Raw genomic sequence first — 23,789 nt, 5'->3', positions numbered from 1 at the left:
AATGTGTGACAGCATCTGTATTTGATCTGCTTTGCAATAAATTGTTAAGTCCTGCAAAAAAGAAAACTGCAAATGAAACTCTGTGAGACTACGAGTAAAACAGACACTTTTACAATGAGCTTTGAGGGCACGCTGCCCTTCGGAATAGAACAGAGCACCCACTGCCAGCTGCAACACACAGCGCTCCCCTGCTACATCCTGACCTAGAATCACATAGACCTTGCAGCACAAAGCTAATGAAGCTGAAAAATGTGGAGGAAACAAGAGGAGGCAACGCAAGGAGAGACAGAAAGATGAAGTGGCAGGATGTATGAAAACAGAGCAGAATCCCTAGCTTGCTGTAGTGCTTGGGTACCTGCAACCAGTCCACATTTATTCTGGTCTAGTTTCCAACATCTGCGCAAGCTAATGAAGAGCTGGAGCTGGAACAGAACGAAATTGCAAGAGGGTCCCCAAGCACTGGATTTGGGAAGCTCAGAGCTAGAAGATTAATGAGCTAAAAGATAAGCAAGGTAGGAAGAAAACTGTGACTGAAAAGTGACTGAATAGTAACGGCAGGAGAAAGCAAGAACGACCGACTGGAGTGTAAAAAGGCAGAGAAGGGTATGGAGTGTATTCACCTTGAGCCGAGTGCCTTTGGCTCCAGTGGAATCAGCTCTCTCACTCCCTGCTAAGTCCACCAGGCTGATTTTGCTGACCTGTCAGAGACACAAAGAGTGATGCAAATATGTTGACATCATGTGCAAGAGAGACACTGTAAAATGTAATGCTTAAAGGGGACAATAAATAAACGTATCTTAAAATTAGGACTTGCAAAGCAGCTAGTTCTCAAATAACTATTTCTGATACCAAAACAGTTTACATATCCATCTATTTAGTGTACAGCACATTAGCCACGCCCATTCACACTAAAGCTATAAGGAGTGCTTCAGCCCAGACTGCTTTTTAAACAAGGCACTATGCAGGGAATCCAACCAGTAATGAGGGTATTTACATATGAGCAACTGCGTTAATAGCAATATATATATCATTCTGGTTTGAAAAATAGTCATGTAAAAAATAACAGAATACTGCCCTTTATAATAATATATGAATATGACCCATTAACATTACTGTTTTAAATATCTCACACTGTTCAAAATGCTACTTAATTCCACTAGAAGTCTGGCAATTCAAATGTCTCATGAGAGTGTGTGTGTGAAAGTGAAAGAGAGAGAGCGAGAGAGAGAGAGAATGGGTCAGTAACAAACACTGCACAGTGACAGAAGAACATGCTCATGTCCCTAATGTAATAAGAATGAATTCTGCCCTGCTGACGCCTAGGTGCCGGCCTAGGGTGCACTCCATCCAATTAGTACACACTGTATCGTATGAACAACTTACTATTCGGTTATGGGATGTAATCACTAGGAAGAGGCCTACCCCTTTGGATAGGTTGCAAGGGTGTTTGTACTATGAAAGGCGTTATGAAGTGGTGCAGGTGCACTGCGGAACCACGCTAATTTGGTCTACATATCCGAATATAAGGATATAATGCGTCCATGTTCACCTTATATTAAAGGTACACTTGCTTTTAGTTACAGGTTATGTTATACCGCAAACTTACGTTTATATAATCAATTATATAACTTGTTTTTCATGAGGATGCAGTTGCGAAACCACTGGAATGTACGAGTGATAGTGGAAGGCTGTGCCATGTATAGTTCCTCGCTTTGTTAAAAGATATAAGGGACGGGTTTCCTCCTTTTCTGGTGAGAGTCGGCTGAGTGGAACTGCAGGACCAGCTTGGTGGTTTATTGAGACGGCTGTCTCTTACCAGGATCGAAGGGCTCTCCCGATCCAGTGAGTGGTGAGTAACGACAAGTCTCATTCTGAAACTCAAAGCATTCTGCCAAGTATGCTTTCGGTGTTGATTGTGAAATAAAGGGACCTTTTTATACGGAACCTCTGGTGTGGAACCTGAGTTATTTGACGATCCACCCTTTGGTTCAAGATTTCACAAAACACCTCTCAATCAGAGAGGCAGCAGAGAGAAGCAGCTACGATGTCAAAATCGCTGTTCAGCTCCGACACTGAGTAGAGACGGATCGTCTGGCTTCAGCATGCCCAGTGTCCACTAGGCGGTTTGCTGGCTTGTACTGTGCTCGCCTTTCTAAAGCGTGACTTGCAGGGTCTAGAACAATTTCTGGCAACATACCTTCTCGGAAGTGTTGTCCGTCTCTGCATCATGGCGCTTCTGGGTGAAGATGATGTTGAAGACAGCGTGAGAGCGACTGCTTGTTTCGTTCATGTTGGTGGCAGCCACCGTCCTGTAAGAAAGAGGAAGATTCTGGTTCAGACACAATTTGATAGGTTACACTCTGGCTCAGACACAATTTTTTCAGGTTACAGTCAGGTTTAGACAGAACTGCTGGTCTTGGAAAGAATTTTGTCAAGCCATGGTGAGTTTAGAACAGAATTTTGTAGTTGTACAGGGTTGTACGGGTTCAGAGAGTATTTTGTAGATAACAGTCGGGTTCAAACAGAATTTTGACAGGTTACAGTCGGTTTCAGACAGAACTTCGTAGATAACAGTCAAAATTTTGTCTGAAACCAAGTGGTATCTACAAAGTTCTGTCTGAACCCAACTGTATTTCACAAAATTCTATCTGAACCCAACACATTTCTGTTTGAACTTTGACAGAACTTTGTTGGGTTCAGTTAGAATTTTGTGAAATACAGTTGGGTTCAGACAGAACTTTGTAGATAACATTCAGGTTCAGTCAGAATTCTGAAAGGTTGCAGTCAGGTTCAGGCACAGTTTTGACAGGTTACAGTCAGGTTCAGTCAATTATTATTATGTTATGTTATAGTCTGGTTTAGACAAAATTTTATAAGATAATTGATAGTTTTATAATTGATAGATTGACAATTTTGTCAGGTTACACTCAAGTTTAGTCAGAACTGTCTTGGAAAGAATTTTGTCTAGCCATAGTGAGTTTAGAAAAGAATTTGTTGAGCTGCAGTCAATTTTACATTATGTCAGACTTTCAGTTCAAAATATTTAGATATTGTTCAAAATTTCAGAACTATGCAGAGATCTCGTCTATGTGTGATAGCCACTGCAGGAATTTGAATAAGCAGCCACTAGTAAAATGTATAATAGGCATGTATTTTCTCAAAACCACATACAGTCAGGACTAAGCCTGATGCAGCCATGGCTCTGTTTCAGCAAGTCCTGACTGGGCTTTAATGGAGTACACCTAGCCAGCCACTGATTTGTAATACACAATGCTGATTACTTGAATTATTGTGCTGGTAACTCTTACATAATCATTTACAATTATTACTTTAGTGCCACAATTTTTCCTTATCAAGTACAATGACAGGCCTACCACTGAGCCTTAACATCCAACCCTAATTACGCTTATACAGGCCAACTGTTTCAGACACAGAAAAACAACTTCTTAATGATCCACAAAATTGAGACGATGTCTCTAACATATTGAAGACTCTATTCACTAATCTATCCTCACACATTTCACCCACTGCTAACAGCTCAAACATTATTCCATGAGACTTCAGTCTGCACAGTAATTAGGCTGGGGACAGAACTCATTGCACTAGGAAAAGCAAACCCAAATCAATTCAGGCTCATTTTTAACAAATGCTTCAGCAAGCGCAACACGAATTAGAGACAGTCTAATTATCTGCTGCGCTCGATTAGCTGCTGGTTAGCATGCCCTGCCATTGACTTGTTACACAACAGGGTAATTGTGTGGTACGGAGCAAGATGGTACAATAACAGGTTTAAGGCATCTCTTTCCTAAAATGTGAAAATTAGAGTCATAGTGCAGCTGTTTAGAGTGTATAAGTCAGCTTTTACACATAATACACTGGAGAGGATATGGAGGAAGACAAGGTTTTCTCACTGTAGCTACTCTACACACTGTCACTGGTACCACCTTAAGTACTGCAGGAATATGTGCAAGAGGACAGCATAACTTAATAACCCATTTATTAGTTTCTATAGCACTAAATTGTTGATTTTCTTATTTTTCTTAATTAAGAAAAAAGTATTTTTCCTTTTCACTATCGCCTCAGACTTGTTTTAGTAGAACATAGGAGATGTCAGAGGGGAAATATAAACTAAAAAAGTAAGTTGTTTTATGCAACATATTAAACTGTTCTACCTAGGTTTAACTATTATTATACAATTATACAACAATTAGTTCACAATCTGATTGGTTAAAAAGCGCTCTACCCATATGTGGCGGGACAAGAGGCGGCGCAGGCTCTTGCTTGGAGCCTTCACCTGACCATAGTCAGGTCCAACAGATTAGGGTGAAGCTCCCAGCCTGCATAAATGCCCTGCTCTCCCACAGACAAGGGCAGGGTACAAACAAAAGACTGGGTGTGTAAGCACAGAGACACTGGACTCAAGACGAGCAAAGGACTCTTCAAACATGCTCTGAACTCAGGGCTACTTGTGAGGGTTTGTGGGTTTTGTTATGTGTGGCACAATGTGTAAATAAGAACACTCACAATGGCAATCAGACTGTGGTCTGTGTGTGTGCTTCTGGTACTTGAGGTTTTTCAGTCATGTGACTTTCCCCAGGCTGAGATCATACATATTGTTATATCTGATGACTGCACGGCTTTTAAAGCATACTTCTATCGATTCAGTGACATCAATTGGACAACAAAGGTTGCTTTATGAGAAGCTCCTACTCTTCTTTGCTCATGACAAAAACATACGTCTGAAACAAAGAGTTGTTTTTTGGGGGGATTTTCTATTACTTTGCCTATACCTTAGTAATGATGATCTGCAACCAGATGACATATGTGATGTTATTTGGGATAGAGGAGTCCTTCCTTTGTTCTACTGTTTGTGACTGAATACAATTGAACAGAATAGCTCAATAACCTGGCTTTATTTCCTGAATCCATCAGGTCTTGAATGTCGTTGTATGATGTGACAGCGAGCTTGGATAGATCTTCCACATACGGACCCAGTAGGGGATGCTCTCTCACGCGCAGATTGCCTTTGTTTTTGGGGTTCAAGAGGTCCCGCACACGCTCACAGTAAATTTCCATATAGCTTACCTGTAACACAAAAAAGAACCGTCTGAACTAGCACACATGCAGATACATCATCAAGAAAAACAAACCAGAATTGACGATTTGGCTTTGTATAATTTCAAGTTTATGGTGCCTCTTTAATAAGTTGTTAAATCATTTAATTTACAACATTGGAAATGGTCATATTTGGGAACATGCTGCAAGAAATCTCAGCTAAAAATAATTTAATGTCATATAAACATACAAAAAACAACAGAGAGAGAGAAGACATGTGTGGGTTTACCTCCACAGAGTAAGACATGCTGTTGTCGTTATTGCTGTCATTAATCTTGGTGAAAAGGTCTTCACACAGCTGTTGATAAAGTGATAAAATGAAAGAGATACAGAGAGAGTTAATGACTGAAGTCTTAAACCCCTTATCCTATTCCCTCATCAGGTAGCTGAATAGATGTGTATACGTGCTTCAGCTTGCTGTTTGGCTTTGCTGTTTAACACTGTTTGATATGACATTCGTCACATCATCTCTGTGTGCTTACTGATTTGCTGTTTACACAGAGGTGTCTGAAAGGCCTTAAATGCTGCTTTATCAGGGGCTATTCATATGGCAGTAGAGTGTAAACAAGTAGGTCTGTATTATTCAAGGGTACGGTGTTCATTATATTGGGTAAATATGCATGTAAACCAGGCTCTGTCAGCCAAGTCAGGCTCTGTCGGTCACATAGTAGTCCCTGAACATGTATGTTATTCATCTGTTCCATCTATTCCATTTGTTCCACCTTTTGTAAAGCATCTTATGAACATGATAACTTATTATTTTTGCTACTATTTACCAGTGGGATGATTCCTTGCTGGTCCTTTTCTTGCTTGCCCATCATCGTATATGATTTGCCTGCACCGGTCTGGCCATATGCAAAGATGCAGACGTTGTAGCCCTCGAAGGCATGGAGTAACATTTCCTCCCCAATGTCTCTGTATACCTGCTGCTGAGAGGCATAGTTGATGTCCTCTGGCTGCAAAGACATAACCGGCACAAGGACACATCAGTCAGGTTAAACCACGGATATCCATTGAGTAAAGAACTGCTGAGTGATGCATACTGCCAAACGAGAATTGATAAATTATTGAATTTATTGAGTGACAGAGTCATACCACTGCTCCCACTCACAGCTAACAACAACCAGGACAAGGTAAAGGATTAGCTGTAATGTATGGACTGCAGATTGTACAGCTGTAAGTAGAGGTTTGGGGACCCTTGACCAAATGACACATTTTTTAATTTCCTTTAATTTCTTCAGCTAATCAAACATAAAACATGCTATTACAATATATACAAATCCTCATGTGCAGTTACTCTGTCTTTCATAACATAAATAATGCTTTGACATAATGCTTTGACATAATGCTATGCAGATGGCCTCTGGTTCTGAGATATTCTTGGGTCTCCTAGCATGCATAGCTTGCCTATCCACAAATTTGCAATTATATGCAGGTCAGGGGACTGTGAGGGCCATTCCAATAGCTTTATTCTGTGTCTCTATAGGTAGCTGATGGTGAATTTTGAGATATATTGTGGATCATTATCCTGTTGTAAAAGCCATCTACAGTTTGACATTTGTATGAGGGTTTTTCTGGTATTTTGTGGAATCTATTCATGCAACACAACCCTAAAGCATGCTAGATCCACCCTCATGCTTCACAGTTGGCAGGGTTTTATTAAATGCAGGTCCTTGTTTTTTTGCTCCAGATGTTCCAATTTAAAATGTGAATGAAAATGGTTATTGTGCATCATTTTGTTTAACAGCAGTCACTCAGTTTATTCACTGTATTCTTTTTTTTTATCACACTGCATATAATTTGCCCCCAGGCAATTCTATGATAATGTATCGTTGCTTACAGAAAACAAAGTTAAAGTAAAGAAATTGAGTTTAATTGCTTTGGCTTTGAAAAGGACAGGCTCAGTAGGTCTGTAGATTGGGTTAAGCATCCCTATAGTCATGCAAAGAATAGATTGGATAAATACTTCATACCAAGACAATATGTGAAGAATAAAACCAATGTACTCTAATACTCTTTGGGGCACATTACAAACAGCAAGAGGTCAGCCAGTCACACTACAAAATACTAAAATATACTTAATAACAATTAACAATAAAATTTAATTGCTGTGCTTTTTCTGTTATCAAGTCTGTTATCTCCTCTTCCATTTCTCCCATAGTACTCACCGAGGTGTGTGACCAGTAGGAGTAATCAAAGTTGAAGCTTTTGGTCTCTTTGGGAACTTTTGGGTTGAGGATAGCTGAAAGACAGGACAGAGTGTGAGTTAGTGCTGAGTGATACATTGTGTATAATAGTACACACTTAAAAAGGGGTTCTTCAATGGCCATTTAGCAAAGGCAATGGTTATAAATAGAACAATGGCAACAAAAATGTCTTGCTTATAAAATGCTTAAATTCTTCTTCACACAGTTAAATGGTTCTTGTCAGACACATATGTTTGACATTTGGTGTCATTTTAATAGAAACAAAACAAAACAGTCAAATCCAAACAAGATATGTCAGGTTTGTAACATGAAGTATCAGCATTCATGAAGCATGGTCTCCATTAACCTTATTAATGCTAACTTATATCTTCTGATGCTAGGATAGGTTTGGACAATATCATGATTTTATTAATTCATCAATACTGGCACTTGCGGACATGGGGTTAGGTCGCTTGCTAGAGAGCCACACTGGACACATAATACCCTGTCGCTTGGTGACAAATGGCTGCTTCAGGAAGTGCTGAGTCACAGTACTCTGCTTACAATGGGAATTAGCAAAGAACGTGCTCGAAATCTCACTAAAGTGCATTTAAATGGGGGGGGGGGGGTCCAGTTGTGGTTGTTGGGGTGACATTGATGTGACATTAAAGGTCAAATAAATGTGTATTTATATATTCTGAATAACTGAAAGGTTGGGAAAAGATACATATATATATAAATATATATATATATATATATATATATATATATATATATATATAGATAGATAGATAGATAGATAGATCGGTTATCATGTAAAATGTATGTTTTATAAAAGGAAGGGATGGTGAGATTTTGCCTAGGCTATATTTGGCTTTCAGAGGCCTGGCCATAAATGCTCTCATTTAGACACGCTTGGTGTACGTGTGTGTGTGAGTTTAGGACAATCCAAGGTCAGTAGTTCTTTATGCTTGAAATGAGTGCCCAGTCAGGCCTATTTATCGAGCAAATAACTGTGTGTCTGTACACAAACATTTTGGAATAAACAGAGGACCTGGCATTTCATTCTCCTGCTTCTCTGAAGGACACAGAAAGACATACTGCAACTACTGGCAACTGCTAAACATACACAGTCCCACTATACGAATCCCTGTTTACACCAAAGAGTTCCTTACTGGTGTAAACTGGTGTACTGGTGTAGATGTTCAGCTTTTCTGACCTTGGTAGGTTACTGTGTACCATGTGTAAACAATGTCTGAATAGCAATAACCCTGCTGAAAAATCCAGCTCTACACCAGCCTTTGCGGGTAAATGGTTTCAGAAGGTCTAAGCTGGTCTTTGATGTTCAAGGTGGTCAAAAGCATGCTGGTAAGCCAACTGGTTGACCAGTACAGCCTGTGTTTTCATTTGAGTTTGATGAACTTGACCAAGCTGATTGCCAATGTCAACTGGCTGACTGATTTGGTAAAGCTTGTTGACCAGTTTGGTCAAGCTGGTCATTATAATGGACCACTGTGTTTATCATCCTCATGTCGGTCAACCAGCTCAAGTCATGCTGGCCCCAAACTTGGTCATACAGTTTCTTTTGTACAGATTGGTCTTGCTCTTTATCCAGTTAAACTATCCAACCCAAACAAAAACATAGGTTACCCTGGGCTGGTCAAGAACTAAGCTAGTCCACCACCATAACCAGCCTGACCAGCTACTGCTGGCCAAACTTTATTAGTAGTATAACTACAAATCATATGTAGACTAAAGAGAGAGATGCACTGAGAGAGCGCACAAGAGAGAAAATGAAATCACACAATTACATTCACCATTGCCAGAACTCTTACTCACTGCATGACTCATCATTTTCCCCTTAAGGAAGTGTCAATCAAAGATATTTCAATTGGCACTAATGAATGTTCCTCATTCCTCTTAGTTGTGGAAAGCATTAAGCTGATGACTGTCTCTTCCAATCTCTGCACTCTGTCTGACACTGAAACCAGTGCTCCAGACAACATTAAGATCAATCCCATATGCACCTGCACACGTCTCCTCCCCTAGCCCCAGTCATCACTTCTTCGCAGTCGTCACTAAATGATTTCTCAGCCCACCGACGTGGCACTGACACAAAGACACGAAGTGCAGTGGGCAGCGTGTTCAACAATCCCTACACAAACTCTATAATCTAATACCAAACAACCCTCAGGTAGAATCTGTCGAAATGTCTGCTCTAATAGCACGGTTTGCTCATTTTCAGTGGACAAGGCTGATGTAGCTTACAACTAATGGATGCTAATAGCCCTCCAATATAGGATTGTGCAAATCACAAGCTTAAATCACACTTGCCTCAAATTGTCCTTTTAAATAGACTTGCTAATGTGATTTCTGACACTGTATAACCTGATCTGACGTACCTCACGTCCAAGTAGTAAAGTCTTAAAGCCTGAATTGATGTCTATAATTTTGTCCAAACTCGTCTTGACTACACTTTGGCTAAAAGGACATCTATGTAAATTGGATTACTGCTATAAATCTGTTCCTATTGCTATTAAGTAGGGATGTCCTGATCAGATCCAGTGACTCAGGATTGGGGGCCGATCCAGGCATTTTCAATGGATCACGTGTAAATTTTTAAGGTTACGACGTTCTTCCGATCCTTAGGTTTGCTGTAGTGCCATCTCTTCGTGTCACATTAATAGACATGATCACACAAACAAACTTCTCATTTGTTTGTAGACAGTTCATTTGTAATGCTATTTCGGTTAGCAGAGAAACAGAGCTTTATTTCAACAGAGCTTTATTTCAACAGAGCTTTATTTAACTGATAAGTGTGGTGACGTTACCAGTTTTAAGCCATAACAAGGCTTAAAACTGGTAATAGTGCAGCAGTAATAGTGCAGCAGTTACACTGTGTACATTTGTATGTATGTAACTAGCTTAGAGTTAGCTTAGAGCCTTACTGTAAAATGTGATGCAGCAAACAGAACACAGAACAGCAGTTAAAAGAGTTTGTTAGTTAAAATGTCTTCACTGTTCTATGTTCTGCCGTTTTTGTCCAGGCTGCCAAAATCAAGTTTGGTTATAACTGTGCAACGACAAAAATATTTTTTCCATTATCTTCCTTTGGGAAGATTTCTGTCTTTACTCTTAAATTATGCCCGAAACAAACCTAACATAAATGCTCTGTTCTACTCTGTCCCAGAGTTGTAAAGGAGCCGAGATCTGAATGATCAGTTAGGTCAGTCAGACCCAAACAGTTTGTATTGTCGAACAGTATCAACTCCTTCACCTCACCAATGCGTGATCATGTTGTTTTGCTCTGATTAAGCTCTAAATTAGAACCTATTGGTCAGTTTTCTATCACAGTTATTCACAGTAATGGCATACACACTAAAATAGCCGTCTATAACTCTTTTTCTTTTTTCCAAACTTTTCCTTTGAAATATTAATCTCATAACAATGTCAGAATAAAATATGCACTAATATAGTAATGGTCAGAGATCAGAACATGACAGGTTTATTCTGTGGAAGCTTTTGCATAAAAAACTTCTAGTGTTAAGCAAACCTAAACAACTCCAGTGCTGTTAAATAATTGTAACTGCACAATTTAATGACTGCAAATGAGCTGATAATGCTGAATCTCACAGGTTGTAAGATGGATGCAGGCTAACTAATAATAATAACAACAAAATAGCCTACATGAATCAAATTCAGAAATGACTCTGTCTGATCTCTGTCAACTAGCAAATTGGATCCAGGTCTCATTAAGATGGAATAATAATAGGGGCTGAATGACATTTGTCATTTTGGTGGGATGAATATGTGTGTGTGTGTGTGTGTGTGTTGGGGGGGGGGGGGGTAGTATAAAACTACCCCCCCGCCCCCAAGAGGGAGTATTCCCTCTATGCTGTTTCAGCCAGTGAAGTGGAAATATTTGCTACAGACACACAGAAGAATACACATTCAGTGAAATGCATAAGCAGGTCACCTAGACACCACTGCCCCTTTTGACCCAAAATGAGAAAGAACAGGTCAGATTGCCCATGGGATCGTCTTTCAGCAGAGGTCACTCAATTTTTTCTTAATGAAGGACTATTAATGAAGGCTTTCCTGTGCAGAGGTCTACTTGTTACAGTAGCACACAATACACTGCTATAGTTCTACTGGCATAGGTGAGAAAAGTCAGAAATACAGGCCCCTAAACATTAAGAAGATAAGCCAGAATAACAGCCATTAGGATCAAATCACAGTAATGAGATGGAATAACACTTCAAGGTGAAACGACTGAGGCCTATAATAAGAATTTGTGGAAATCCCAAAGAGGAAACTGCAATAGGCAACATGACTGTAAAGTAAAGTGACTGTTCCAGACGTAGAGCACTTAAACGTAATAGAAGAAAATGAAGAATCACAGAGGCAAGTGGATATGTGGAATTACTCCTAAAAATAGGTGCTACAAAGAGTTAATTTAGTGATGCCAAGAACCATTTTGGTTCCATAAAAAACCTTGTAGCTTTGTAAAACAGACATATGAGTGTGTGTGAAGAACCTTTTAAAGGTTTAAAGAAGCAGATACAGGTACTTATATAAACAGTTTTTTTGATGGCAGGGCACAAGGAACCATTGGTAGCATCTTTATTTTTAAGAGTATAGACACACACAGGCAGACAGAACATGCACAATACTTGACCAACTAGGCGGACACAGCTGCAATGACTGGAAAACAGCAACATACACAAAGCTTGTAAAGCTTCAGCTAGAGCTAGTCAAAGCATACACATTACTTCACCTGTCACACACACACCAAACCATGTGAATCTTTTTACAAGGGTAGCTGAATGTGCTTGGAGGAGAACACTCAACGTCAGTTCTGTTAAGTCAGCTAACAGACGATGAGACTTTAATGACACTGTCTTGTTCATGAAGTTTAGTTCATTTAGCTCCTCTTTTCTCCTAAGGGGGGTTATTAGAGAATAATTCTGAAACCAGTCATCGTTTATTAACACTAAATTGAGATCTACTTCATTTCTCTTCAGATAAAGGAATTACTTTTTCCTTTGGGCATCCTACCCTCTCAGAAAAAGTGTAGTCACTAAATGCCTTATGTATTTTTGGCCATGAATCATTGTGGCATCAAACTATGCCAATAAATCTTGATAAAAAAATACATTTTGGTAGAAGAATGTATACAGGACAAGACAAGAGAAGACATTTTATCCCATCTGTGCAGTGAACACACACATACACACCAGTGAAACACACACAGTGCACGGTGAGTACATGTGCCCGGAGCGGCGGGCAGCAATTGCTGCGGCGCCCGGGGAGTAGAGAGGGTGAAGGGCCTTGTTTATTAATAAATCATTTTAACAACATTAAATATTTTGTTCAACTCTTGTTTTTAAGGGTCAATGAATAATAATAGTAATAATAATAATAATAATAATAATAATACAAAGAAGAAGAACAACAACAAGAACAAGGGATAGAATTGTAAACTGTAAAACTGTAAATGCATGACATTTTCTTAGACATCTTTCTAATCATTTTGTGAAAATCTTATACCACACAGCAACAAAGATAACACCTAAGAAATAAATTCATAGAAATCCATAGAATATTTAATTTCTATTCATTTTTCAAATACCACGTTCTGCTCTAAAATTATGATTTACCACAATGTAATACAAATGGCTGCCCACTGATGACCAGCTGGTACATATCAAAATCACTCTCTTACCCAAAGGCACACATTTACAGTTACAGAGAAACTATGTCATCATGTAATCCGTCCCACTGTGGGCACTCCGCACTCCAGAGAATTGTCATTGTCCCAGTTACCAGCTCTACCGGAGCAGACCTAGTGCCCTATTCCTTTTAGTTCATCACACTAATCGTAATACACCCCGGCCACAGTGCAAGCTAAGCTATTACAAAATCCAGCACACAATCCTGCAGACATCCCTCGCAGCCAAAAGTGACAGTATGGCACCTCCACCAATCACACAATTTCTGCAGTATGTGGGAGTAGGCAGAAACAGCTGAAACCCCTCAGATATGTAGCTAAGTGCCTTTAAGTCCCAGTGTGACGTAACTGTTCCTGTATGGAATAGCTGTCAATTAGGGCTAAATGATTTCAACAATACTGGCTAAATAATTCAAGTTTCCTCATAATTACTAAAGGGAATAATAAAGCTCTGGCAAAGATTACCCTGGGGCAAATCTATTCATCTGAAAAGCACACATATGAAAGACCCTGAAGCCCACATTACATAACACAAGATGTCCTGATCTAAAACTGTCAGCCATACTTTAGCTGCTGAAGTGAAATAATTCATTCACTTCCCTTACTAAAAGGGCCACAGTCCTGAAAGTCGATACGTTCATGAAGGCCTTCCGTCTTTAAGAGCTGCTAAAAGTACTGACTGCACAGACATGTACATGTGTTATAATAGCTTAGCAGAGCCCAGGGGAGAACAGACTTCACCAGTGTGGGACAGGCTCAGCCATGTCTCAACACTTCTCTCAGGAACGTACACAGCAGAGTGGGTCGGAGCGTACCAAATGGCTCTCCAGCTGGTGATCCACATTGATCAAAGGGAATAATGTACAATACACTGACCCCAGGTCCTAGTTATAGTGTGTAGGTGTAAGCGTTCAATAAGCCCACATTCCCTGTATGGTCGCTTGCACTTTTAATGTGGTGTAGAAATGGACATTTAACAGCTAAATCTTATCTGTCTTTGGGTTTTAGGCCTATTTCCTTCAGTTATTTTTGTGAATGTGGAAAAGCTGTCCCATTACTGACTAGTTACCTACAGTGGTGTACAATGTTTGGGTGCCTCTGTTCAAAATTTTCGTTACTGCAATTAGCTATGAGATGAATATAGAAAGATAAATACCAAAAGAAAAGGTCTTCTTTGGATGATTCTTCCATGAAGGTCATATTTCATAAGCTCCCCAGGCAAAAATGAGTCACCTTGTTTAAGGTGATAGTCACTTCAGGTTCCTGCCGATTACGTTGCATTAAGGATGCTCAGGTTATAAATACATACAGGTGTGGAACGTAGGTTACAAAGCAGATGTTAAACATGTTAAAGAAAAAAGAGTGATTGCATTTAGGCGTGCCAAAGGCCAAAGTGTGAAGGAAATAGCTGAATTTACAGGTGTATTAAAGCTTATGGTTATACAGATCTACCAGCTGTGGCAAAAATTCCAGTCTCCAGGAAATTCTCGTCCATCACATCCTTCATGCGTGCCACTCTGCTCCATATATTCATAGAATGCAGTTTCCTGTGGAGTATTCTTTCAGACATGGGTTGTGAAGGACATGTGTTGCCTTCTAGAAGCAACTTTTGCAATAAAACACGCCAGCGACCTGTGTCTGTCAGTTTCGTCTTTTGGTCACAACTCTGATGATAATTTCTTTATCTTCTCAAACTACATTTGAAGAAAGTAGCTGATATTCTTTGATTACGTTGGAAGAACAAAGCTTGGCTCCAGTTTTCTTCTGGACACCCCCAACCAGCGTGTGGATGTGTTTAATTCCATCACTAGTTCACCTGATCTAACATCATTAAGCATTGATTTACCAAACCAGGTGTTGGACGATAACTATAAATAATACTAGACATCCATCATGGGATCTTTTGAGCTTTTGAGATGTTTTAATGAACACACTGATGTAAAATCACAATTTTTATTTTTTGCATGAATATGATTTGTCTTTATTTACTGCTTAGTCATGGTGCCTAAAACCTTTGCACAGTACTGTATATCCATGATAGGGCTCTAAAAACAGTTAATTCATTATGATGATACAGGCCTTCACTGACAATACTGACATGACAGAATGTCCCAAATGAGTCCTCTAACCAATCACAGTTCCAAACGAATGTTTCTGATCTCTTGCTTGGATTATATGAGTTAAAATATTCATGTAAACCAATGTAATTAAATAATTTTGGTCAACAGCAAAGATACTCTATTACCATGTCACATTACCGACACATCAGTGTGTTTTTCAATACTGCAAGGCCAGCATTTTGTTCATATGACGCAGCCCTAATGAGATAGAGATAGACTAACTGTGGGCTGCGGCAGAGTGTGGCTCCTTTTATTGCACTGCTACATTCAGCTCTGAGACTGCGGACCTGTTGCTAGGAGCCCAGCAAGTTACGACTTCCTTCTGGTAGTGGAAACTGTGATGGGTTGGGCTTCCAGTGCCTGGCCAATCAACTCCATCCATCCACGTTAGTGATGCGGCGTGACGGCCCTTGAATTTTTCATAGCCAGCGGAGTGTTTGCTTTCCAGCTCATCTCTGAGTCTATGATTTGTTTTTATTGCAATATAAACAGGGTTGTTAAGCCACAAGAGACCCCATAAACCTCAGTACAAGTTAAAACAACCAACTAGTGCTCTCTTACAGAACCGGTTCTCACACCAAGAGCCCAAGAGCCGCAGGGCAGCTGTATAGGGCCAGGAAAATCCAGCCACTCCTCTCTTTATCCCCCTGTCTTTCTCGCTTGTCCTCTGCTGTCTCCTACTTTCTGCTTCATCACCCTTCTCTCTACAAACTCATTTGCTGCACCTCCTATGCAACCAGGCATAATGAGGAAGAGGATATTTTTCATTACCACTGATGTCCACAGGCAGGTGTAGTGACTCCTGATGGGTGTCTGTGTGCCCCCCCCACCCCCCACCTCACACACTTTTAATTTCCTACAGCACTCTGCTAAAAAGCAAAAGGTCACTGTAACTGCAGTCTTTTATCAGTCTATGGTGAAAAATCTCATAAGAGCGCAATGCTCACTGGGATAATCAAAGATGAGTCGGCAATACACACACTCAATTTAATCCGGCAGGTCTGTTTAGTCAAGCGAATACATGTCAGACAATGTGTGTGCCTGACCCACTGGCCACTGTTAAGCTTTCTATTGATTTTAGCAATAAACTCCAGTAGAAATAAAAATAAGCTTCCTGCATTTCATACAGCTCCTACACTGCTGCCTGCCACAGTCTAATGGGATTAGCTGAGCTCAATGTGTCACTGTCATATCAAATTCTCACGGTCAAATTCTCATATGTTTTACACAGTTTGAAAATGGCTCAATACTTCATAAATCCAAACAGAACTAATTCCACCTCTTTACTCAAGAGAGCTGATGGCATTTCGCCTGTCCGGCCTGACGATAATGCATTACTAACCGATACTAACCGTTATCTGCTACCTGCCCCAGGTGAGTTGTTTACCCTCCATTCCCGGCAACTGCTACGTTCCACACCTTCAAACTACCCCTCCGTGTCATCCTGATGTACTAACACATGGATACTGATTCAGCATTACTATGACTACTGCTAAGCACATCAATGACTCTATCAGTATATCCAAGCATAACAATGGACCACTTATCAGTAATTTCATAAGTGGTTTTGACCTTTGGCCTTGAGGACGTTTTTACTTGCCACTGTTGCCTTTTGCTTGCTTACTTGGGGTTACATGTTCTGTTGTTTTGTTTCTTTTTCATCTTATTTGCGTATTTCTGTAAAGCTGCTTTACGAAAACATGTAAAAAAAATTGCTATACAAATGAAAACGCCTACCAGGAGACCCTAATGCTGCGTCACCTTTACCTCAACCAATCACCAGCTTCCACCTTTCATTAAAAGAGCTGTACCTACACACCCTACTTTGCTGCTTTCAGATGCTGATGTTTCATCTTTTGCCTCCTTTCTCCCCACCGCCATTAGTTTTGCCTTACCCGGTTGCCCAGGGGGTTGGCTCCGCCCCTGCCATCCATGTACTGCAGGCACCAAGGGTCCAGAAGACCTGGGCCTACACCAAAGACTTTAACTTACAATTATTGTTATTCTATCAAATTTCTAAATTCTTGTCAAGAGTCTTGATCTGACTTAATGTACAATGATTTGGTTACAACAGTAAGAAATGGAGCTGACACTCATCCTTCTTCAGCTGTCTTGTTGTTGTTGCTGATTCTGTGTATAGCCCCCTGGAGAACTGCCCCCTCCTAGTTCTCCCCTCTCACACACAACCTGGCTCAGTCACTAGGAACAACTGTGGGAGTGTCAGCAGGTTCTCCCTACACTGTTCATACAGTGGAAATGAAGCTGCTAGAATAGTTTCTAATTTATTGTCCTTGCTGTTTGTCATAAGTATCATAAGTGGACCTCACATAGGAATAAGACATTTTATTATGTACATAATAAAATAAAAACAATGGTTATTCAAGCCCAAAATTAACAGTTAGCCCTAAGTGAGCTTTAATTTTGTTTTAGCAAGCATCCATTATACTTTTTTCATTGGTATTCTCCATGGCTTGCTGGGAGAGGAGCTAAACCTCTCCAACACTGCAGGCTGAGATTCTTTCCCAAAGGCTAAACTCTTTTCTAAAACCCTTTTCTTAAGAGTTGTGTGAGGAGCCTGATCAAGCCTGCCATGATAGCAGGGAGGCCTGCAGGAGCCAGAACTGTCAATCACTTTGCTCTGTGCCATTCTCTGGCTTTGTGGGAACCCGGCTATTGACCCATCTCCAGCCGACAACCAGGACAAAGCAGCCAGCGCAGGGGCACAAAAGGGCTTCTTTGGGCTCAGACTCCTGCTAACAACCAGTCATTTACACCCTTACACTGGGACTGGCCTCGCTCCAAACAACAGCAGAGCGGACTGAGTTCATTGATGACATCACACATCCTCTTGCCACGTTACTGAGACTGCATTTTAATGCTGCGACAGAGAACAATCCACACAGAAATCTGCTGTTTAAGTCTGTTTTGTGTGCTGTTTGTGTGAAAACGTTGAGAATCTGCTCACGCCCATTACAAATGTCAAATATGGTCAAACAGTTATGCAAGAGTGCAAGCACATCTTTTAAAAAAATCTCCTACGTTTATGTGAAATTATTACATGGCTCAAAATAAGCTGGTTATGAAATGTGAGGACATTATTAAGAGGAGTCGTAGCAATACACATCCACTCTCTGGTACACCTCTTTAGTCTTGTGCACAGTGAAATGGTCATGACCAGGTCATCTGCTCAGTGTTTCTGATGTTTTTTGAGAATATAATGACAAGCTTTTCTGGAAGAAAGGTGTCAATAGGCCAGGTTGGCAATATTTTGGTTTCCAGTGTTACACACAACCTCTGCAAAATATGGTTATGATTGTACATTAAGTAATTTTAGAAGCAAGCCCGGTTGCCACATATATCATTATAACAAATCTGTATATATAATTTCCCTTTTAGGCTTTTTAAAACGACCCATTCTTTCACTGTTTAAAGGCAGACTGCATGGCTAGTTGCTTGGTTTTATACACTTGAAACACCCAAATTTAATGATTAGGAGATGTCCCAATACTTCCGTCCATATAGTTTACAGTGAAGGACTGAAAAAAACTGACAGAAGTGCAGTAGGGGAACTGTAATCATAAAGAAGCAGAAATGAGGACTGAACACCTGAGGTTGTTTCAGAGATAACCACACCATTATTACATTAGGCCCACTATTGCTGAACTTCCTAATTATTAAGCTACCCAGTCAATATTTTAATACCCACTGAAATGTAATGATGACAGTGGAAGAAATTAGATAAACCGCAGAGTCATAAAGCAATGTATTTTAATACAAAGGACTACTTACAATAAATTTGTGACAACAAAATCGTCTGAAATTTTGTCTCTTGAGTTTTAATGTATTTTGTATTCTCGTGGAAAGCTAACCTTCTCCTCATCCCATGCCATCCTATACTCCTCCTACACAAGCGTGATCCTGAGCTGGGTAGCAGTACTGTGGTGTAGAATTGCAACCACCATAATTAAGTCCCCATTTGTTTCTTAAAGCACCTGTCAGCACGCTGCAAACACGGACGTTCGCAACCACTGGTCTACACTTTGTTGCTGGTGATGTTTCTGTTGACCTTCTGTCTAATATGACGTGCCACGTACATGGAAACTCTGTCAGAAATCTCAACACTTCTGGGCCTGCCATGCACTAAGAGGGAGCAAGAGCATGGTGGCCATACTGTTTGTCTCGAACCACCCATGACGGGAGGAAGCTAAATTAGGCCAAACGGTAAATATTTTACAAGGTCTCATCCATTATTGACCAATGGCTTTGCAGACTAGAAATCAAATCTCCCTCAGTCTCCTAAGGGCCGAGTTCTCCTCGCCTTCCCTGGGTTTCCTAGCACACAGACACACACATATTCCAAGGGATCACAACAGAAACACTAAACACTAAAGTAAACATGAACAGCCCATCATGATCAAAAGCATGAAAAATTCACTTTCAAACATGCTTAGTGTAGATTCATTCTGTTTAGTCACAGAGCAGATGAGTACCAGAGCCAGGACCAACTACATTTGTTTTCGAGATGCTAAAATTACATCGCTTGAACTTTAATATTCAGTGACTAAGATATCAAACAGAACAGCCCCATGTTGAGCACGGAGCTTCAGAGCCAATCTCTTTACAGCTTTATTTCTCTCGCTTTAGCCCGGTGTCTGTCTGAAAATATTCCTCAACTGTGTTTTTCCTGCCCTGCTTTAATCGCAACTATATTAAATACATGGCTGTATATGAAGCGAATGTCAGATCAGATCTCTGTCCAGTCCAGCGATCAGTGAACTGCTTTGTCATAACAGCATCTCAAAATGGCTGCCTTATGAAATCATCCCGGATGAAGTCAGCTACACATGCTTCATGAAAACATGTCTGCTTTAGTGTAGCGCAGTGTATTGATGGTTCAAAGCTTTTTGTTTAAATCCTGAAACACGATAAACCATAATGTGACCTTTCAATATTTTTTTTTTACTTCTCTAGGAGGGCCAAAATGCCAGCTTGGTGATATTTTGGTTCCCAACTAATCAAACAAATAGAACCACTGGAGGTTAACAGTGTTGCATACAGCCTCTCAATATAGGTGTTATTGTAAGTTAAGGAATATTAGAACGTAGCCATAAAATTGTCCATCTCCATTTTCACTTTTCCTTTTTGACATAATTTGATCTAATTTATTGCTAATTATATGCTTATACTGTCATTTCAATACCTTCTTAAACCAAATGCAGGTGAATCTTTTCCATCTGAATTAATTTCTGACATTTTGGCATGGAGAACTGTCCTCCATGCCTCCATGCCAACACTACAGTTGGTGTATATGATCATATTGTGCTGGGTAAAACACAAATCTAGCTAACAGTGTGGTAGGAAACTGTGGTATTGAGAGGCTTCCAGCAAAAGCACTGAATGGAAGTAATAGGTGATTTGTGAGAGCATACAGTGGCTCAGGTGCACATTGCTAATACTCACTGGTTGTGTTTCCTGACATCTGGATAATGCACTTGCTCTCTTTGCTCATCTCCCGCGAGTTGAAGGGGCGGACTCGCACCGCCACCTTCACTGAGGCCCCTGCCATGGCGCCTCTTTATGTGTCCCACTGTGTGCTGCCCAGACCGATGTTCACACCTGCCGGAAAGAAAACAAGCATTAGGTATGTCACATTATTGAGCGCAACCTTTTATTATGATTAGCATCATGCTCCTGCAGTGCACTGGTGGCATTTCATTTCAGCCATGCAAAAGGATGAACAACATTTCTGCAGGCAATATTGCTAATCTTTATCAATTCAAATAATTTATAATACTAAATAATTGAGCGATTTGACTCATACTAGGCAACATCGATCCAGACGACTTCCCTACTCAAATGAAATGACATATTTTAAGATCAAGAGAAACCTGGTCTTTGCTTCCCACCTTCAGAGCAACCTAAACATCAGGGAATCTGCAGAAAACAGCCTTGCTCTAGAACATTTTAGCTTACAGCAATGGAGTCTCAAAAATTCAGTTCTACTTTAACACATACAGTATCTCATCGCTCTGAGAAAGCGGAGAGCCAGGGTGTGCGAGTCTGAACATGAAAAGATCATGCAGAGTCAGCTACAGGTACAGAGGGACAGATACTGGGTCTGGCAGCAACAAAAGAACTGCAAGTCTGGCTAAACGTCAGTGCGCTTCCTAGGATTACATGGGCCCAATAACACACACCCAGAGTTCAGTGCAGCCATGGTGGATGACCAAAATGGAGGCACTGGTACTGTATCACGGTAGAGGATCTGTTTCTGAGTCACTGATTTCTATTTTAACAAGCTCGGTAGCTGATAAACAGCATGGTGTTGCTCGCTGCCATACTTGTTATTACCCTGGAGATTTATTTGAATAAGACAATGTGCCATCTTGTGTGTGCCAGCTGCAGGGGAGCCTGCTATCTTCTCTCTAAAGCAATGTCATGCTGTTTCACATTCTGCCAAACTGGAATAAGTGACATTCATTATTTTACGTCTTATTAAAACTGCAGGCCTACTACTGCTTGTGCTGGGTTTTTGGCTGCAATCAAATGTTAGATCTACTGTATTTCTGCTTTTAAACAGATAATGTCAAATTAATGTAGTCGTTTTTTTTGGCAGCACAGTTAGAAATCCAATTTAACAAATTAGCCATAAAGGTCAAGACATGTACATCAGTGTTATGCTGCACTACACAACACAAATTACATATTTAGACCATACTCAGACGATATTTAGGTTTCTACTAGTCACACATTCAAAATACATTCAGTACATTTTGTATGTGGCGTAGTCTACATTACACAGCCACTTTACCACTCCCTGCACTTGTTTTTTATTTATAGTTTTATTATTTTTTTTTAATTTTGATATCTTATTTGATCTTATTTATATATATTTGTATATGTTGTACTTGTATATGCGTATTTTTTTATGATTTTTTTTTTTTTTTTTATTGTTATCTAGCCCTCACTGTCTTTATGCTGCTGTAAGATGTGACCTTCCCTCTGGGATTAATAAAGTGATCTAGCGATTTGTCTCTCTTTCTTATATATATATATATGTATATATATGAGTGTGTGTGTGTATATATATATATATATATATATATATACATCCAGCTAGCTGCTCCCTTGTGTATACTTCTCAACAGTCACCTGTCACTGAATTCTCTAAGCTACTTTTTTCATTTATATTAAATGCTAGATGTAAATGTAAATGTAAAATGTAAATAAATAAATGCACAAAAATAAAAAAAATAAAATAAATAAATATTCTGGAAAAAAAAAAAAGCCATCTAGTCTGTGAGAACAGCAGGAGACCAGGTTCCCTCAGGTTAGCCCTGGCGCCCACCCTGACTAACGGGTTTATGCCCACCTCTGAACCCACACTTCTTTCGTCACTTTTCTCCAGAAAACGAAATTGAGCTGTATCATATACCTCACGACACCTGGACTCTGGCCAAACCGCCTACCACTGGACGTGCAGCTCCATTTACCCTGAATCACGCTAGCTAGCTGCTACCACTCCATACCTCAGAGCCGTAGAAAAAGGAAAGGTCACGTCCCGTCCTGATAGACCCCTTCTCACCTCGAGTGCAAGGCCTATGACGTCAATTAATGACAGATTTTAGTCGGGTAGCCTGCCACTAGACAGCCCACACCATGGATGACTATGCATTTATCACCCAGCCTACTAATAATGATAGCCTAGCCCACCTAACCCACACAGGACCTAAAAATAAAGAAGCAGCATCTGCTCCTGTGTCCCACACGCCGCTTTTCACCCGTCCTCGTGAGCGGCTGCGGTTTGTTTACGGCCTCTCGACAGCCGCACCCCAGAGCTATTCTACCTTGGTGACCCAGCAGCACAGAGCCAGGCTCATTAAAACTGCATTGTCCTCAGCAGCCCAACGACAAACAGACAGAGAGAGAGCTCTTACCTTTTCACAGGGCTGGTTCACTTGCTCCCTAAACTGGCAGCAGTTTATTTGCTCCCAATAGTGCCTCTTTGTCTGGCTTTAAAAGCCCCAGCCTCAGATAATCAAGAGAATGCCCCCCTGGTCCTCACTCCCCAGACAGAGGTGGTCTGTGGGGGTGAGGGATATTCTGGGTTCCCGGCGAGGCCTGCTTGATCCGGGAGAGGCTTGATGAGGAGAGTCCTGTGTGTACTCTGTAACACAGCAGCCAAAATGGCTCTGCTGGCTGCTTAGAGCAGTGATGCTGAGCCTGAGTGAGCCAGTGACATCATCGCTGAGGGAGGCAGCAGCATCAATGCAGCATGGACAGGGGGAGAGTGAGAGAGGGGAGGGGAGGGAGAGGTAGAGGTAGAGGAGGAGGAGGAGGAGGAGGAGGAGAATGAAAGGGGGAGGGAGAAAAGCTGGGGTAAGAGAGAGAGAGAGAGAGAGAGAGAGATTAGACTCCCTAGAGTAAACGGCACACAGAAAAACACAGCTTAGGTTGGTCTATAGCCTACATGATATTAGAGCATATTTACATTAGTACAACACACGCCAACTTGTAGGACTCAAAAATATCAAATAGAAAAGGATTATATTCAAATAATAACACAATAATTAATTGTGCATTGTTATACAATTTATTGTATATTATTATAAGTTCATTGTATTATTATTATGTATT

At 40.5% G+C, this 23,789-nt stretch overlaps 1 protein-coding gene across 12 annotated transcripts in view; it reads right to left on the bottom strand.

Moving 5' to 3' along the window:
• kif1aa (kinesin family member 1Aa) overlaps nt 1-23,422 on the bottom strand; it is a 70,852-nt gene extending 47,430 nt beyond the window's left edge. For 7 of the 12 annotated variants that reach the window (XM_072684075.1, XM_072684077.1, XM_072684076.1 and 4 more), the window contains exons 1-8: nt 23,090-23,422; nt 20,613-20,768; nt 7,284-7,357; nt 5,892-6,071; nt 5,345-5,413; nt 4,907-5,085; nt 2,198-2,309; nt 621-698 (exon numbers count right to left, since the gene is read on the bottom strand). In XM_072684075.1, coding sequence (XP_072540176.1) covers nt 621-698; nt 2,198-2,309; nt 4,907-5,085; nt 5,345-5,413; nt 5,892-6,071; nt 7,284-7,357; nt 20,613-20,718 — 798 coding nt within the window. In that variant the 5' untranslated portion in view covers nt 20,719-20,768; nt 23,090-23,422. The remainder of the gene's footprint in view (nt 1-620; nt 699-2,197; nt 2,310-4,906; nt 5,086-5,344; nt 5,414-5,891; nt 6,072-7,283; nt 7,358-20,612; nt 20,769-23,089) is intronic. The other 5 variants (XM_072684083.1, XM_072684084.1, XM_072684085.1 and 2 more) reach the window with 1 other exon arrangement.
• Between the last annotated feature and the right edge of the window lie 367 nt (nt 23,423-23,789).

Source organism: Salminus brasiliensis, chromosome 7, assembly GCF_030463535.1.
Source record: "Salminus brasiliensis chromosome 7, fSalBra1.hap2, whole genome shotgun sequence".
NCBI classification, from domain to species: domain Eukaryota; kingdom Metazoa; phylum Chordata; class Actinopteri; order Characiformes; family Bryconidae; genus Salminus; species Salminus brasiliensis.
The sequence above is the reverse complement of the archived record's forward strand: the minus strand, read 5'-3'. Positions and strand labels throughout refer to the sequence as shown.